This window comes from Micromys minutus, assembly GCF_963924665.1.
Source record: "Micromys minutus genome assembly, chromosome: 29".
Classification (NCBI taxonomy): domain Eukaryota; kingdom Metazoa; phylum Chordata; class Mammalia; order Rodentia; family Muridae; genus Micromys; species Micromys minutus.
Window position 1 is genome coordinate 36,240,814 of NC_137964.1, and position 19,610 is coordinate 36,260,423.

A 19,610-nucleotide genomic window follows, 5' to 3' on the forward strand; every position below is an offset into this window, starting at 1 on the left:
CCATACACGCATGTTCACATTCACACATGCATACCCAGCATTTTGTCTGGAGACCCACACACATCCCACCAAGCCCCCTCTAGTTGGCATGCTGATGACATGTGGGGCACATACACTGATTGACACAGTGCCTGTCCCTACAGTTATAGCCACATGGCCATATGGCCACAGACAATATCCATGCACAGACTGAAAGCCACAAGCAAAAAGCTGAAAGCAAGCCTTCACACTCTGCCTACCAGCCCTCTTTTCACAGGTCCAAACTCCCTTTTGGAGACATAGACATACTTCAACCACATATCAGAAGCAAGACACATAGATGTAATAGGCACACACAGAACACTCTCATAACACCTCCTGTCAAAGGGACTTCAAACTAGTTATAGGGTCACAACCAGAGTGAACCAGCCACTCAGAGACAGGCGGCCTCCCGGGACCCCATGGGGTGTTGGTATGTCCCCTATTCTTCAGGCAGTGACAACACTCAAACCATTTGTGGGTCACTGGTGTTGGCAGATCTCCCAGGTCTGGGAGACACACTACGTTCTGGGCCAACTCAGCTCACGATGTTCTCTGTTGACTTTAAGCAGCTGTTATTAGCTCCTTGCTGCCTTAGCCCAGGGCCCTCTACAGGGGCCTGTGGGTGCTCAGTGGGCTCTGGTCAGAACTCACACAGCAGGAGAGGGGACAGTCACACTGTAGGCCTAAGGTGGAAGGTAAACCACAGTCAATGTGCTCTGTGTCCAGCTCTGCCTACTGAGAGGCCTAGAGCCAGCCCTGAGCTCTAACTCCATTTAAGGATGTAAGGACAGTGGCTTTCATTGTCAGATTAGGTTTCATAGCTCCTATCGGTGGTATCAAGGACAGGTCTGGAGCACCACAGACAGTTGCTGGGTTGAATTCTCCTGGAAGCAAGGCCTTCATCTGTCCTTCACAGTCCTACAAGCATATAAACCTAGGCGGAGAGAAATGGTAAGGACCAGCTATGCATTCAGGACAAGGGCTTGCTGTCCACAGCTCCACACCTGGTAAAAGCCAGGACCAGGAGTCAAGGCACAGACCTGTCACCCCAGTACCCAGAAGGCTGAAGCAGGAGGACTGTGAATTTCAGCCCAACCTGGACTCCATGAAGACACCCTCCAGAAAACCGCCACCGAACGAAAACTGACAAAACTACTGTGCCACAAAACACAGGTCAAGGATCATGTGGTCGGGGGACCCCAGCAGTCCTGAGATCCAAAGTGCTCAAAATTCTTCTCTTCCTCACAAGGACCAAGAGCACAAGGGGATGGAAGTGGGGTTCACCCAGTAGACGGTGCAGCTTGAATCCAAGGAACTAGCTCAGCCTTCCGCTACCACGCACTCGATCCACACTTATCGGAGCTGACAGCCACGCTGTTCCTGGCTCAGTCGATGAATATGCATGGAGACCGCAGACACGAGGCGAGGGACGTCGCAGTGGAGGCTTCTGGGGAACACTGTTCGTTTTGATGACACTGTTTAATTTGGATTTACCGGCCTCCTTTCGTCATCCCAGGGGCAGGCTTAGTAATCAACATCTATGTGATGTGCTTTGTGCCATAATTAAAGCTGCCGCCTAATTAGAAAAACTGTCCACCCCCAGACAAAAGGCATCCAAGGATGACACCAACTAGAAAGTGTGAGAAATCATTTGTGTGGGTGGTGTCGCCTGTGGGTGCCGGAACACACTCACATGTATGCACACACACACACACACACACACACACACACACACACACACACACATATCTCTGCAGCCCAGTTTCTGATGACCATGTTTGCTGGTCCTGGAGGCATGTTCTGGCCATGCTGGGAGGGTAAAGCCCTTGAAGAAATCATAGAAAGCTTTGGGGGAGCCTGGACTGAGCCTGTAATGGTCAGTTTTCCCACTTAGCTATCCTCACACACCTGTCACTAAGACCAGGTGTGAAAGTTTGCCGAGTAGGACAATGCTCAAAGGTGCTGACAAAACCGCCCGTGTGTTTGCTCTTCACCGGATGTCCTACTACAGGCTGCACACAGCAACCTAAACTTATGATTCATACAATAGCCATTTCTTGTCATGGTTCTGGGGTCACAGGGTTGGGACAGGAATTTGGAGACCTCTTCAAAGATTATAGATTGGGGGCTGTCATGTGGTATGGTCATATGAGGAATAAAGAGGATGTGAAGGGGCTGAGCCCCCAGGAGGTGTGGGTGTCTCTTTTAAGCAGCACCTCAGAGCCTGCCCACAGCACACTGACTATCCGCTTGCTCAGACGTACCACTTGTTCCTGTTTTACTTCTCAGCAGCTCCAACATGCTTGTGGTTCAGTCTCTCTGGGCTGTTGCCCATCCTGCCTGTGCTCTGATTGGCCGGGCCTGGCAAACATGCCTCACCTAGTATGCCTTCTGCCATACTTCATGGAACTAGACATGGGAAAAGGGGATCCACGGGCTGAGTGACGAAGTTCTGAATGCGCTTGTCCTTGATTCACTCTCTGGGAAGGGGAATGTCCGTCGGGGAGAATCCCATTGTGGGACTGTCCATTGGGGAGAGACCATCGTGGGAATGTCACTGTTCCTTGGCAAGACAAGTGGTGACACTTTGATGCCGGTGGACTGCCCAGGTCAGGATCTTACCCACATAGCCCTTTCTTACCTTCCCAACCCAGGTCAGCAGGCTGGGAGAAAGAATCTAACAGGGGCCCGCCAGGCTCTGTTAAAGCAGCTCATAAACCTTTGTGTAACCTCAAACTTAAAGGCAGCAGCTAGCTTCCTGGGTCTGTCTCAGGATGTAAATAATTCAACTTCTGAATTTCAGAAGATACCCAAAAATAAAAGGATCAAGCATGAAAAATACAGGTTATTTTGGGACTTAAAAAATAGCACAGCTACCAGGGTAATCCGAGAGGTGCAGTCTCCATTCCATGCTGGGAGGCTCACCCAGCCCAGGCACCATCCTGCAAGTGATTCAAGCACAGCCCCAGAAAACTGTTCCAGATTCTGGGCATTCACAGCCGGCTGGGACTCTGGGCTTTGGCCATCTTACTACCTTGGCTCATGCACAGAGCAAACTGGGGGTGAGGAATGAAGGACCTCAAAAGCAATTTGAAGATTGAGACTCAGGAACTTGGTAGATGGTGGGGTGGTCCCACCTTTCTTCTCCATCAGAGCACCCACTGCTCTGGTGAGGTACCTCCCTGAGCTTCTTGTTTCACCATCCTGGCTCCACCGTCCTTGGCAAGCTCCTAGTCCTTAGGTCTACTGGGCAGTAGAGCTACAAACAGACCTTCTCCGGTTCCAAGAACACTCTAGCAGATGCTGAGCCCTAAGCTCAGCTATCAGGAGTTGCAGAGTTTCTCTATTGAGGCTTTCTGTCCTGGTGGTCTGGGATGGAGTTGCTGTTGGCAACTCCAAGTCTTGGAATTCTAGATGCTGGGACTAGCTGGTTCTCATATCAAGATATTTGTTCAAGCTCAGCCCTGATCAGCCCGCTTGTGTGCTTTTGGAATGAGATAATAATCAGGGGCAAGAACCCAGTCCTGAGATACAAGCAAGGCCATAGCAATGAGCATCTTGGTGGTGAGAAACAAGATGGCCACACCCTCTGAAGGACTGCTGAAACCTTTCGGACACCGAAGGCTCACTGGGCAATAACAGCACTAGAACATCAGCGATAGCTGAAAACGCCATCGAGAACATACTTAGCAGGAACCAAGGCCACTAGCTCAGGTGTTTGAGTCCATCTGCATGCCTATGTGCACGTTTGTATACACAGCTACAGCTGGGCTCATAGAGATAGCCTAGCCACCTCTAGCCTGCTAGCCTCTAAGACCAAAGAAAAAGGGGACTGATCCTGTGTGAGGTGTGGGGCTCAAAAAGATGAACATAGCAGACAGTAGAGGGGCAAGAGAGACAGAGATAGGAAGGGGGCAGAGACAGGGAAAGAGACAGAGAGAAAAACAGAAAGAAATAGAGATAGAAACAGAAAGAGAGAGATGGGTAGACAGAGAGAGTCAGAGACATGGAGGGAGAGACAGAGAGACAGATAGGGAAAGAGACATGGAGAAGACATTGACAGAAAAAACAGAGAGACAGAGACAGGGAAAGAGAGATAGAGAGATAGAGATAGAAAAAAACAGAGATAGACAGGGAAGGAGAGAGACAGAGAGATAGAGAGACAGACAGAAAGAGATAGAGACAGATAGAGGCAGAGACAGGGAGGGAGAGAGAAGGGAAAGACAGAGAGACAGAAAGAAGCAGAGACATAGAGTCAGAGATAGGGAGGGAGAGACAGAGACAGGGAGAGTCAGATACAGGAAGAGAGGAAACAAGAGAGACAGAAACAGGGAGAGAGACAGCAAGAGAAAGAGACAATGAGAGAGACAGAAAGACAGAGACAGGAGGCACAGAGAGAGAGACAGAGACAGGAAGAAAGTCAGAGAGAGATAGAGAGACATACAGAAAGGAAGATTGAAGGAGACAGAAGAGAAACAGAGAGATGCAGAGACAGAGGGGTCAAGGGAGACAGAACCACAAAGAGACCGAGGGATGTTCTACAGCATCACTCCCCTGTACAGCAGAATCCCACCTCCAGTCCTCAGGGACTAAGGCCAGGCTGCTCACCTCTTGGGCCTGTAGTCAGGGATGGTCCTATCCAGGGAGATGCGGTCACTGAGCTGTGCATTGTACCCAAAGTCCTCGAACTTGCCCTCGGTCTCTTGGCTGTCATCTTGTAGAGTGGCAGCCACTCCTCCCTGGCCCAGGCCACCTGGCCCCTCCACCAGCCCAATGGGCTTTGCAAGGCCTAGAGAAGACAAGAAAAGACAGGTCAGGAGATCCTTGAAGTTGCTCCCAGCATCCCCACCCCCTGTGCCGTGTACCCTGGAATGAGACTGGCAGTGAGGTCAGAGACACAGTCTGGCAAGGTTATACAAGGGTGAACAAGGGAAGCATGAGCCAAGGCAGAGGGACTACTCTACAGTTCACCATGACGTCAAGAGTGAGTCTGTAATCAGTAAAGAGAGTCTGAGAGGCATTTGGGAAGTGAGGGACCCTATCAAAGCCTCCCAGTAATGAGGGCTATGGAGCCTGAAATACCCATCTTCTATAACCAGGAAAGGCTCCTAGCAGTGGCACAAGGACAGCAACCCAGTGACAAACCTCTGACCTACAATATGTCCTGCCTGAAAGATGTGCTGGGGTAATGGAGGTATAGAACTTGTAGGAGTGGCCAACCAATGACTGAGCTAAGCCGAGGCCTACACAAGGAGCCCACACTTGACACTGTGTGGATGGTCAGCCCAGAGACCCAGGATAGAACCAAGCATGACTGTCAAAAAAAAAAAAAAAAAAAAAAAAACCAATAGAATGTTTTTTCAATGATACTCTGCTATACTCATAGATTAGTGCCTAGCCCAATTGTCATCAGAGAGGCATTGTCCAGCACTTGAGAGGAGCAGATACAGAGAACCCCAACAAAACACTATGCAAAGCCAGGGGAAGAAGAGGGGGAAAAGGATTCTAGGAGCCAGAGGGGTCAAGGACATCATGAGAACATGACCCACAGAATCAACTAAGCAGGGCTCATAGAGGCTCACAGAGACTGAAATCACAGTCATGACCCTGGATGGTTCAGAGCTAGGTCCTCTGCATGTACACTGTGGTTGCATTGCTTGGTGTTCTTTTGGGATCCCTAATAGCAAGAGTGGGAGGTATCTCTGACTCTTTTTGCCTGCACTTAGGACCCTTCTCCTGCCGGGTTACCTCATCCATTCTTAATAGGAGGGTGTTTGCCTAGTCATACTGTAATTTGTTATGCTGTTTTGGTTGATACTCCTAGGAGGCCCCCCCCTCTTCCCCCAGCCCCATCTCTCTTCCTCCCTCCCTCCCTCCCTCTTTTGAAGGGAAACAGGAACAGTAGATTTGGATCTAAAGGAGAGGAGAGGTTGGGAGGGGGGACTGGGAAAATAAACATAGGTAGGAAGGAAAGAAGGAAGGAAGGAAGGAAGGAAGGAAGGAGGGAAGGAAGGAGGGAAGGAAGGGAGGGAGGGAAGGAGGAAGGAAGGAAGGAAGGAAGGAAGGAAGGAAGGAATGAGGGAAGGAAGGAAGGAAGGAGGGAAGGAAGGGAGGGAGGGAGGGAGGGAAGGAAGGAGGGAAGGAAAGAAGAAAGGTTCAGAGGATAAGGGTGCTACTGTGTGGAGTTCAACCCCTAGAAACCACACGGTATAAGGGGAGAAACGGCTCCTGAAAATTGTCCTCTGGGTTCCACCCACATGCTGTGGCATACATAAGCATGAACACACACACACAAAGAGACAGACACACACACACACACACTAAATAAGTAAATAAATAAATGTAATAAAATTTACAATAAAGAATAAAGTTAATTAATATATAAAATTTTAATATGTGGCTGGGTAGTAGTGGCACACACCCTTAATCCCAGCACCTAGGAGGCAGAGGCAGGCAGATCTGAGTTCAAGGCCAGCCTGGTCTACAGAGTGAGTTCCAGGACAGCCAGGGCTATAATATAGAAAGACCCTGTCTAAAAAAACTAAAAATAAATAAAAACAAGTGGTGAAAAGTAAACATATTGCAAAGAACTAAAATAAATTAAACTTTTAAATACAAAATCATCGTTTGTGCCCTGGGCATGGGTAGTGCTTGTCTTTGAGACCAATTGCAAATTGCTGCCGTATATTGTTCCAACCGGAGGACACCGGTGGTAACTCAGGAAACAAGGCATTAGAGAAGAGAAGCCAGGGACTCTTCAGAGAGCTAAGACAGAAGCCTGCTCTGCTCCAAGCCTTAGATGGGGCAGTGGCTGTGGAACCTGGGGACCCCAGCTACGGAGGTTCTCAACAGTCACTGGGGTCATAACACTGGACGTGACTCCATCTTCGGAGTTTCCATCCTAGAGGAGCTGTTGTCCATGGCAACAACTACACAAGAGACCCTTTGCTCTCCTTGGTCCACCAAGGTCCTCTAGGTCCAGCTGGGTAATGTGAGGCATCAACCGCCACACTCCAAATAGCCAGCAGGGGAGTGGAGGCTCTTGTTCCTAAATCTCTGTGTTCTGTAACATTCCATTTAATTTTTTTCTTATTTTACAGAATTATTTATTTATTTAATATATGTGAGTACACTGTCACTGTCTTCAGACACACCAGAAGAAGGAATCAGGTCTCATTACAGATGGTTATGTGGTTGCTGGGGATTTGAACTCAGGGTCCTTTGGAAGAACAGTCAGTGCTCTTTAACTGCTGAGCCATCTCTCCAGCCCCAATATCCCATTTTAATTGTTCAAACATAGAGCTGGTGTTTGTATAGGACTGGAGGGTATGCACTGAATATAAAACAGAAAAATCATGAGACATATCACTTCACCTGCTTGGTTTTTTTTATTCACTTGCCTTTTTTTTTTTTTTTTTTTAATCTTAGTACTGCAACATATCTAAAAACCATGCTGTAGACATGTTGTCTCCTGTAGCCCAGGCTGGTCTAGAGTTCACTGTGTCATCCCTGCAGAACCCCTCCTGCCTTACCACCACATATGGCAAAATCCTACTATTTTTAAACACGGTACACTTTGTGCCTTTCATTAAGACAGGCTTCCCACAGGGCAGACACACAGTAGCCTCCAAGCTGGCAAGAGAGCAGCCCTGATACCTTCTGAGTACTTGTCCTCAGAGCCTGCTGCCTGGCTGACGTGTGGCTGGGGGCTGTCCAGGGGTGCTAGGACCCAGCTTTGTAAAAGCAAAATATCCACTTGATGAACTGTTCAGTCAATCCAGAAAACACCACTTGTGCTCACTTCCTGCAACCCCACCCTTGGAAGCACTTGGCTCTCTGTGGGGTGGCCTGCTACATTCTTTCCACACCAGCAGTATATGAACACTGTAGCAGCAAGTATATGAACATTGTAGCGGCAAGTATGTGAACATTGTAGCCCTCATAGCCGGATGGATCTGGTTCCTGCTTTGTGAGCCAGAGACAAGTCCCAGGGCTCCTCAGACTGAAAAATGAGTGGAGTCTGTTTCCACCTCCGCCTACATCCCCTCCCCTGCGCCTGCCTTCCCCCGATTTTTCTCAGCTCTGTTTTATTTTTAGTGATTCTGGTGGTTGCCCTGTGACTTCAAGAAGAGTATTGAATGCTCTATCTCCGGGAATGTCAACTTTTGCCATGTCCCTCGATGCCTAACATGTAAAATGAGGGACATATGGCTTCTTGCCCACAGCACCACAGTGTCCCCCAAGGTTGTCTCCAGCAGCCCTTCTATGCTGTGCAGAAGCAGGAAAAATCCCATGAGATTTTAAAACAAGATATGGATCAGTATTTATCCTGTGAAGTTATGTGAACAGAACTCGCTCCAGAATCCACCTGGATCAAAATGTAATAATTCCATCACAAACCAATCTCAGGCCACATAATGAATTTTCAAATATCAAGGCAATATTTCTTCCTTCCTTCTTTTTTTTCTCTCTTTCTTTCTCTCTTTCTTTCTTTGTCTCCTTCTTTCTTTCTTTCTTTCTTTCTTTCTTTCTCCCTCTCCCCTTCTCTTTCCTTTGAGACAGGGTCTCTCTATGAAGTATTAGCTGTCCTGGAATCGACCCTGTAGACCAGTCTAGCCTCAAACTCACCAAGACCCACATGCCTTTTCCTTCCACATTCTGGGGGTAAAGGCATGGGCCAGCACTGCTTAGCTGGCAATATTGATTTCTATTGCCTGTGCTCTAAATTTCCAGAACCACATGTACTTTGGTTGTTTTATATTAGGTCAAGACCATCTTGCTCTAGCATGGGCATGTAAGTGTGGTAGTGACAGTATTGTATGTCTGCAGACATATCCATTCCCTCATTCTCTACAGCACCTCTAGGAGGTCATAGGGGCATTTCCATCTGCAGAAGAGGAAACTGAGGCTCAGAGTCAGGTGACACCTGAGTTTGTGGTGTTAGGGAGCACATGACCAGAAACAGCTGGTCTCCATGCTGTATCTCAGGCCTGTTAATGAGGTGATTGTGAGGTAGACTCCAGCCTGTCTCACTGGAGAGCGGGGACCATGAGCAGTGTTCAGCACCCAGGGACTTTTACCTCCTACATCATTTGTATTGTCTTTCTTAGACACCATCCTTGGTTTCTTATGCTCAGCCTGGGTAAGGCTCTCCAATTTTGTGATTTCCACGTCTCTTTAGATGCTCAGGAACCTCTACTGTGAAATGACAAAGTGGAGTCCTGGTGGCTCTGCTGGTCCAGGCCTGGCCCCCAACTTCCTTCCTACATATGACCCCACTGAATACACTACACATGTGGAAGTCTTGTATATCAGTTGTCTTTACCACTGCTGGGATAAAACACCTAACAAAGGGATGTAAGGAAGGACAAATTGGGGCCGGAACATGAGGCAGCTGGGCATTCTGCATGCACAGTCAGGAAGTAGGGAGATGAGCATGCTGGCACTCAGCTTGACCTCTCCTTTTGGTTCAGTCCAGGACCCCAGCCCATGAAATGTAATCACCTATTCTGGGCGAGCCTTCCCGTCTTAAATAACCTAACCTAGAGACTCTTTCAAACACGGAGCTTTTGTCTCCTAGGTAACTCTAGATCAGCCTGAGTTCACAATCAGCACTATCACACCTTGTTTTCAAAGTGTGCCCAAGGGCCGCAGGAGAAGTTCAGGGTGGTACACGTCTATCAGTCCTTAAGGACACACCTGTTTCTCGACATTCTCTAGGTTTCTGTGGAGCCCCAAAAGAGAATATGGGACATGAATGCTATTTGGGGGGGGGGAGATTCACATGTGGGTTCCACACAGACTTGCTTCTGAGGTGCACTGGGTTAGGGGCTGCCAGTGGAGAGGGGTTAGCACAGGCAAAGCAAAACTCCAGAACCAGCCTTGGAGTGGGGCCTGAAATCAGAGCTTCCTGCCTGTGGCTCAGTCCCCCTCACAGTTCTCTGGAGCTGGAATCTGTACCAGCAACACTGACTGAAAACTCCAGACTGGATTTGCCTTTAAGGAAAGGCCAATCTGCCGTCAGATCCTGGCCCCTAACCTTTCTTCACTTCCCAGATTTTACTTCACAAAGACTTTTTTCTGTAAAGAGATGTTTGATCTCACCAGGAAACAGGGGCAAACCTGGAAGGGCACCAAGATGGCCTCTTGGTGATAGAAATGTCATGAGGCCTGTTTTACCAAGTTAACTGTCTGTAGGGCTGCCCATACTCTGAGGCTCTGCCAAAAAACATGCTGAGCTGAGAAGCCCCTTCTACTCGGACTGTGGAACTTCTGGGCAGCAGCTGTGGGTTTTCCCTGTCTTCACTGTAGGCCAAGCTCCAGACACCATACAGACTGGGTGGGAGGTGCGTGGTTCTGAGTAGGTGCTGCTGTTTCATTCTTTCCTGGTTCTCAGGATCCCCAGTTCCAAGGGGGCAGAACAAGTATTATACCCACTAGACACACAAGATCAGACTACAGACCCTACTGACTGCATCCTCCAAATATGTGTAAGGTCAATGTGCTTAAATTCTCATTTCAAGAGTCATGAATGGAGCCCAGTTTGGAAATAGTTGTGATTAGAGTAAAATGAAGTCACACTGGGTGAGGCTGGACCCCAAGTCTAGCATAGCTGGTGTCCTCAGAACTGGGGAATCTGGATGTCTACTCACAGGGAAGACCATCTGTGTACAAGGCAGAGAGAGTTGATGCCACAAGACAGGGATACCTGAAACTTCCAACGGCTGGACGGGGTGGAAAGGGTTTCCCTGGAACTGTGAGAAGTGAAACCTACAGACTCCTTGACTTCAGAGCTTGTTGTTATAGCTGGTCTGTGGTGTTTCCTGCACAGTCCCAGCCTGCACCACCTACTCAGACCTGACCAAGGCCCACTGGCATCTGGGACAGGAGATCCTGATATGTGTGGACTGTGCTTCACAAAGGGTGACCCAGTGTGTGTCCATCCCAGGGAGCTGAGATGTGAGAAAAGGGAGACATGGTTTACAATAGCACAGCAGTTCCAGGAGAAGCTAGGATGAAGTGCTTTCTAGTTTCTGGTCCAGAAATCGCCCCTAGCTGAACGATACTGTAGCATGTGTTATGTCCTCCAAGTCATGTGACTCTAAGAACAATGGGAAATGTACACTCCTTAGCTCAGTTTAAAACATCTTCTCATCTTTCCTAGAAGACGGAAACCAACATCCTGTCCATATGACAGCTCATATGTCCACATGAGGCAGTCTAACAGCCGGCCTCCCACGCTCAATCCAAGGTCACCCTCCAAGGATCTGGAGCCCTGCAGAAAAGATGGAGCCACTCAGGGCCCAGGATCATCATATAACCCAGCCAGTCACTCAATATTGAGCACAGATGTGCTCAATAGAAAACAGAAAGTCAATAGTTAACCTATCAACCAAAAGCATTGTCTTTAATCCCACCAGGCCAGTGAAGGAGAGATAACCGATAAAGGTCAGCTTTTTGGTGAACACTCTTGAGGGATTATCACCACATTGCCTTCACATTGGCAGGGAGACCATGAATGCAGAATCATTCAAGGGTCTCATCTCAGAGACAAAATCAATATACACGGCTTAGTGCCCTACATTATTTTTGTAAGATTATGACCATGGGGGACATAGGGGACAGATCAAGTTCACATTTGCCCTCCTCACTCTACTTTAACACTCACTTCCCTGCTACTGAAGATTCCTTTAAAAGTTCAGTTGGATATCGATAGGGATTAAAAACCCAGTGTGGAACAGCATCTCTTATTTCTTTGTCCATTTGTCAAAATGACCATGAAGAGGGACTAGAGAAATGACCAAAAGCATTTGCTTCTAGGGAACCAAAGTTTGGTTCTGATGGCCTCCTGTGGACCCGTGTGCACATGGCGTTCATTCATGCTCCTGTACACAAACACACACACACATGCACACATGCATGCCTGCACACATGAATTATGTGTAGCCCCATACCAATGGGCAGGCACATGCTGTCATCAGGAAACTCGGCAGGGGCAGGAAACCAAGTGTGGTGCAAACCATGGTAACCGTGAGCACCAGCAGTGGGGTCCAGCTGTGATTGGCTGCTCCACACCTGGAGTCAGTACAGGGAGAAGAGTATTGTGGGGCAAGGCATGCTGGGAAGAGATCAGGAAAGACCCTGAAAGGTTGGTATGGGAGTTATAATGGGGCGGGGGAGCTTAATCCTCAGTGTAATCCAAAGCTACAAATGGGTCTGTGCCGGGCACTGGGGGTGACTGTTCAGTCTCACACATGGGGAAACTACTGAGGTAAGCATGGTGGGGACTCAGGGACAGGGCAGGGAGCAGGTGAGAAAAGCAGGCTGAGCATGTTGGGGACTCAGGGACGGTGCAGGGAGCAGGTGAGAAAAGCAGGCTTTCTGTTCTAGGGAGAGGGGAGAGAGTAGGTGCAGGGAGAGCTAGACACAGGAATAAGAAGTTTGGTTTTTCTCCCCAAACCCCTGGGAGGCAGCAGCTGGAAGGCAAAGGAGCTTAGAGTTGAGCTTAACATTTAACAGGTCTTAACAGTTAAGACCTGGCTGCACGGAGGAGCAGCTCTGCTTAGGACAGAGGACATTCAGAGCCACCATAAAAGTGACTACAGCAAACATAGGATCCATTTGGAAGGTTGTTTTCTCATCTTAATTCCTGTTCCATTAATTTCTGTTTATTGTCTCCCTCTTTCCAATTTATTTAACCACTGTGTGCTTTCCTCAAGACCTGAGGTAATACAGTTTGACCTTACTTGTTTCCCAGTATATTACTATAAACCATAAAGTTAAATACAGACCAGGCTGAACCTAACAATTCTTAAATCATTTGGTTTCTGAGTCTTTTATGATGTTCAGTGTCCTACCCGTTCTAGTTCACAGAACACATAAGGTTAGAGCTTTATGTGAGCATATGTAACTTGCTGGCGTCTCTTTTCTACAGAGTCTACCTTCCATGTGTCCAGCAGAAAACGTGATGTACACGGTGGGCTGCACTTGGGGCTTGCCTGTGGTCTGGTGCAGGCTCAAATTTTGTTTTGTTTTGAGATAATGTCTCTCTGCATACCCTTGGCTGTCCTGGAACTCACTATGTAGACCAGGCTAGCCTCCAATTCACAGAGATTCACCTGCCTTTGCCTCCCAAATGTTTGGTTCAAAGGAATGTGCCACTATACCTGGCTCGGGCTTATTCTAATTAAAAAACTTTTTTTACATTATTGCATATATACATACATGTACATGTCACAGCACATGTGTGAAAGACAGGATAATTTTCAGGAGTGGGTTATATCCTTCCACCACGTGGGTTCTGGGTATCAAACTCAAGCTTTAGACTTGACAGCAATTCTTTTGACCCTCTGAGCCATCTAGTTGGCCCTGCCAACTCAGGTCTTGAGAACAGTCTGTGCATCACCTAAGAAAGCAGGATGTTTGATCCGACAGAGCTGAGAGGCCTCCCCTCGCTCAGTTTCCCAAGATGCTCCATTTCTTCTTAGTTCTTTCAATGTTTTCCCTTATGGGGACATGGGAGGACACTGAAGCACTTCCCTGGTGAGTCATCCGTCACCTTGGTTTTTACTGTTAGAAACACCTGTGTTGCACTCCTCTGGCATGCTGCTTTTAATGATAGCTCCTGAGTTTCCTGCAGGCACACTTGCCTCTTACCGCCAATGATCACCATCTCTGCTCTCCTCAATACCTCAGATCCTATGTGATGATGACGGATAGACTTTGTGTTCTTAGAGTGGCCCTTGTCCTAAATGTGGCTCAAACAGCCAGGTGCTGCAGACCTGTCCCAAGCTTGCCTGGTTTATTTTCCAAGCCCATCTCCCAGTCTTCTCTTCAGGGGTCTGTCTCTTTCTGCTCTCAGGACATAGTAGGATGCTGTTGCCTTTCCAGGTGCCCTCCCCCATCCCATCCACACAATGCCTTTCCTCTTCCTCAACATAATTGGCCCAGGCTATCTTCTCAAGAACATCTTCCAGGTCTACATCTTTTCTTCAGCAGCATCTAGTTCCTTTGTAACTTTGTAATCTTCCATTTTAATGGCAACAATGTACTTCAAATTTGGAAGTTTGTATATATTTGTCTTTACTTTTCTTTTCAAATTGTTGAAACAAGGCTCAGTAGTCTGGGCTGACCTCAAATTTGCAACCCACTTGCTACTACACCAGTGTTACTACATATTTTTCTAACCTATACTTTCTTGTTTTACAATATAATCTCCTTATAATTTTCATCCCTGTTCTCTTTTAAGTACTTCACAGAGAACAGCTGATTGTCTCTCAAAACATCCATCATCCCTGTCCTAGGTGTGTCTCTCGGCCACACCCATCAGTTCTCAGGAGTGGTTAGCTCCTCTTTCACTACAAGGTTTGTCAATTTCCATGTGAAATGATCCTCAGAGGGGGCCTTTTGATCTGGGAAGATTCTGATGGTCCACAGTACAGAGGGAAATGTCTAGAGCACTCCCACACTGGCTAGGAAGCACCAGACAGAGCTAGCCCTCCCCTTTGAGTAATCAGTCAGGGCCATGCATATGAGTCAAACGACCCTGGTTCCTTCCTCAGAAGGCCAATTTCCCAGGATGACCTGGAATCACCCTGCCACTGAGGTGGGGCTCACCTCAGCCCCATTGGAGTCTTGTCAGACATCTATCTATATATGAAACTAGTTCCCTTGTTGGGCATCAAGAAGTCTCTGTGGCTTTGGCCAAATGTTGATAAGAGGCACAGGTTTTAAAAGTAAGTGTTGGGAATACTCACTACAGACTAGCAATGAGGGAAGCAGAAACCAGGCTTACCTGGCTGACCTCTTGGGCTCCAGATAAGTGATGTCTGTCTGAGGCTCAAGAGTCCAGGGGAGAGGTGAACAAAGGGCTATTATAGGAGAAGATAGCAGAGTAGCAGATACAGGTGTGGCTTTGAGACAGGGCGTTTCTCCACAAATTCCTCAGATTATGACAAAGAGCCACAAGGAAGGTTCTAGTCCAGAAGAAGGAGGATGGGGATAGCATCTCACACTGGTTCTGGAAATAGGGTCTCAGGGTCAGTGGCATCCAGTCACCTGGGAGTGTGAGAGGAAGGCCCAAGTACCACAGCCCAGCACACTAAGTCAGAGGACGCAGAGCCAGGTGGAGACATGGCTCAGCAGTTAAGAACATTTGCTCCTCTTAGAGAAGAGCCAGGTTCTGTTTGGAGCACCCACATAGCAGCTCATAATTGCCTGCAACTCCAGTTCCAGGGAATCCAGTGTCTTTTTCTGGCCTCTGCAGGCACAAGTTATACATATGGTGCACACATATACATGCAGGGAAACACATGTGAGAATAAAAAAAAGGGGGGGGGGCAGGGCTTAGGCCCTGAACAGCACACAGCTAACATAGAAGACTGCTGCTCTAGGTCCCTGAACCACTGACTGACCTCACCCAGGAGTCTGAAAAGCACTAGTTAGAATCTAAAAACCAGCACCCAGCCCCTCCTCAGAGCTGCACCTGACTCGTCAGGGCGGGAGTTGGGGGGATGGGGTCGGGAACGACAGGATCCTCAATGTTGTACTCCTCCTGTCTCAGCTTCCAACTGTTGGGATTACGGAGGCCTGCCACTGTACCCAGCTGGTTTCTGGAATCCTTAACAACCCCCAGATCATTCTCATAAGTGAATGGGTGCTCTGGTTCTGGCCTTCAGGTATCACTGAATCTCAGGTGTCACCTCCTAGCAGGTGAATTAGAGCTGGACCAACTTGGCAGAGGTGAAACCAGGACTCCTAGGGCTGGGGAACAGTTCAGTGTTTGGGTACAAATAGATATCAGCTGGTCCTGGCTATGGGGAGCAAGTATCCAGAGCAAAGGCCAAGAGCTGGAGGAACCACACATTTGTACCTCTACCCGTCCCCATGGAGGCAGGTCACATGACAACAGGAGCAAGCTACTCCATGCCACTGCTCTAGCCCAGGGCCCAGGCCCTCGTCTGGTTTGGGGCAGTGGTCTGACTTGCAAGTGGCAAGCAGCCTTAGCATGAAACTCACGCAAGCTACCTCCCCATCCAATCCAATGGCAACAGAGCCACCGAAGGCAATGGCTCGGTGATGTGCAAAGCTAGCAGTAATCCCACCTTTCTAGAATAATACTTCAAAGTTCTTGTCCTGTGACCTGGGGCAGGGAACACACCCCTCTAATTATCATGAGATCACCGTGGGTGGAGCTGTTGCCAGAGGGTGGGTGTGAGGTTGTTTAACACAAGGAGGTGACTCAGTTTGAAAGCAGGGTGGCAGGCAAGGGTGACTCAGGAGTTGTTATGATTTGGATCCATTTCCACACATCCCTTCAAACTGCACTCTGAGGACAATCATGGCAGAAGTCCCAGGATAAACATGCCATTCACTGTGGTGCTGAGAGCTACAGACGACGGTAAGGGCTGGGGTTGACGGCTACACCGCCAGCCAGAATTGGGACCAAGAGTTCCAGGTCATCTAAGATTTCCAGAGAAGCATCAATACATAGGTTCCTACCATTGACATGGTTTTGGAAGAAATAGTTAAAAGACAAACATAAAAAGTCTGTGTGCCAGGCTGGGTTTTGGCTGGCTAAGTACTGGACACTAGGAAGCTGGCGTGGCTGTATCCAGTCTGTGAGAGTGACTAAGTCCAGCAGATTGAGATGAGACACGTTTCATGAGGGATGGCGTGGAGGCTGAATGCAGCCATAGGTAGTATACAAAATGGGTGTTATAACCAGGCAGTCCCTATAGCAACACCGCCAGGAATCGTGGATGCTGGGGTGGTGGTGGATTTCTCAAGAATACGAGTGGCAGGGAGACACCAGCCCCAGTGTCTGCACAGGCAGTGCAGCCTCCGGACACCTAGGTTTTGGTTCAGTGACACCCACTCTGGACTTCTACAATCCAGACCATCATTTGTGGTGACTTCTTCCCACAGGCCCAAGAAGAGAGTCAGGCAAAAACTCAGTGTTTAGACCCCGGATGCTAATGTCTACTGTCCTTCCCATGGGACCCTTGGACTTTGAGGCCCCTGGAGATAGCTGCAGTGGGGTTGGGGTGTACGGGAGCTGAGCACTCCCTGTGGGCCTGGACTGGAAGAGATGGTGGCTGCAGCCTACACAGCAGCCAAAGGTATGCTACAACCTGTTGCTTCTCTGTTTCTGTCAAGTGGGTCTGTGCACGAGAGCAGTGAGCCAGAGTAGCAACCAACTCTGCAGGGAGTGGTGAGGACAGGAAGCAGTGTTTCAGGCCTATCCACCAGGCCCATGCATATCTTTGCTGCAGAGGCTGCTTAGAAATCTGGCTGCTGCGATTATTCAAGGCCTGGAGATTCTCAGTTTAAGTATGGACATTCGGCCTCTTCAGGGGACACAAATTTGGACACATAGATCTGCTTCCCGCAGGGTAGGGATGGGCTCTTATGAGGACTGTCTGTGCCCACCGTAAGCAGCTCCCAGAAGCTGCCTGAGGGCCCAAACTGTACCTTAGACTGTGGATATATCCCTTGAAGACTGCAAATGGGGCCTTGTCTGCAAAAGGGGTTGTTGTTGGCACTGTTAAGTGTGAATGTGGAGATGAAAGGGGTCTGGGTTGAGAAGTCCTAAATCCAGTAGGCAGTATCCTCATGACAGGCACAGCAAGTAGGCAGAGAAACGATGGCAAGTCTAGGTCACTGGATGTCTAGAACCATCAAGAGAAAGGTCAAGGGAGGCAAAGCTACCTGTGCCTCCACGTTGGAACCTTCAGACTTGTCATTTGTTACACCAACCCCAGGAAATAAGAAATTAAAGACAGAAGGGAAGTAACAGTGGAGGACCTGTAGTGAGGTCTGGCATCCACTGCTTCCTGCAGAGCCACTGTTTGCTTCAGGGAGAATGGTTTGAATGGCCCTGGTGAGTCACCTCCATGAGGGCCATGCAGGCTGGAATGAGTCTGAACCTAGGCTGTCCTCAGTATTCAAATTGGACCCGATGAATGCCACTCTGAGAGACATACCTAAGGGGCATGTCCATCCCCATAACATGTGAGCTTTGCTTTTTATCTAGTCCTGGGCCTCTTTCCTGCTTGGAACTAGGACTCAATTTCTGGGGCAAGAGTAGCCATGGTGTCAGCATCAAATGATGTCAGCATCAAATGATGTCAGCATCAAATGATGTCAGCATCAAATGATGTCAGCATCAAGTGCAATGCCACATGGCAGGGCTTCAGAGAGTGTTGGATCTGAAAGATTTCCACCATCCCCGTGGATCCCGTGTGCCACAGAAAACCCACAGTGCAGGTGTTCTCTTTAGCTGTGCTTTGGAAGCATGCAGAGACAAAGAACCCAAGCCTCTGATAATCAGACTGAATTCTCTCCCATGCAAGAAAGACAAGATCTCAGCACAGGAAAATCCACACTGCCAACTTATCAATGGCCCTGCCAAGAAGAACTCCACTAGCGTCTCCTGGCTAGGCAAGAGCCCCCGCAGGAACGGAAGGGCTGCCAGCTCCCAGAAAACTTCTCTGTCTCCCCCCTCACCCCCCGCCACAGTGGCAGTTCACACACGCCCAGCCCACCTCTTCCGCACAGAGTACCTGGGCTCGTGGGCGGCTGTGATTTTCGACTTGGAAGGCAGTGTGGCTCTGGAGCTCCCTGCTTCCCTTTGAGTCACCACCGGCTTTCCATCTGTCACCACAGCATCAGCCAGCATTCTGAGACAGGAAACAGCCCTGAGGTCCCAGGCTGCCAGCCACAAATCCATTGCAGAGGAAGAAGCAGAGGGAAAGGCCTCTGGGAAGAAGGGTGTTTGGCCTTGAAGGTGAAGGTGCTGGATATGACAACCAGGTCCTAGGGTCAGCTTTCCCTAGCTGGAGTCTTAGCCTGCCATGACAACTAGGGTTCCCAATAGCCCAGAGAACAGACTCACTGTTACCCAAAGCATCAGGAGGTCAGAAAAAACCGTGCTCACTGAAAACAGCCAAGAATGTAACAGTCAGCAGAACCAACTTCTAAAAAGCAATAAGCGGGGCTAGGATAGATTGCTCCATGGTGAGGAGCATTAACTGCCCTTCCAGAGAACCCAGGTTTGATTCCCAGAACCTACATGGCAGCTCAAAACCATCTATAATTCCAGTCCCAAAGGGTATGACACCACTTTCTGGGCACCCTGGACCTGGGCACACACACAATACATAGATTTACATGCAGGCCAAGCACCTATACACATAAAATAAATACATTTTAAAACATAATAAACACTCAATGAAGAGGTAAGAAGTATATGAGCCAGAGAGAGGGCCAGCAGAGCAGGAGTGTGAGACAGGACAGCTGGGTAGCACTTGTTCCTTGCCCTGATGGGGGCTCCCAATGCTACAAATCTGACATTGCAGGTGGAAGAAATCAGCAGGGTTATTTAATCTCTCTATAGCAGGCGAGCATGAAACCCGTGTGCCCCACCATATAAGGACACGGTTTGGGCCTGAACGTTCATGAGGGTAGACTAAAGGACCGAGCCCAGAGAACCAGCCTTGGTCCCCTTCAAGGGAATCTCTCCATTCACACTGCAAAGCTTGCAGATCAGACTGCACCACAACAGCCAGAGCCCGTACAAAAAGGCACAA

At 48.7% G+C, this 19,610-nt stretch overlaps 1 protein-coding gene across 1 annotated transcript in view; it reads right to left on the reverse strand.

The window, feature by feature from the left end:
• Window positions 1-19,610, reverse strand: part of GALNT9 (polypeptide N-acetylgalactosaminyltransferase 9) — a 75,136-nt gene that overhangs the window by 38,667 nt on the left and 16,859 nt on the right. The window contains exon 2 of the mRNA XM_080941253.1: window positions 4,630-4,810. Within this exon, the coding sequence (XP_080797379.1) occupies window positions 4,630-4,810 (181 nt within the window). The remainder of the gene's footprint in view (window positions 1-4,629; window positions 4,811-19,610) is intronic.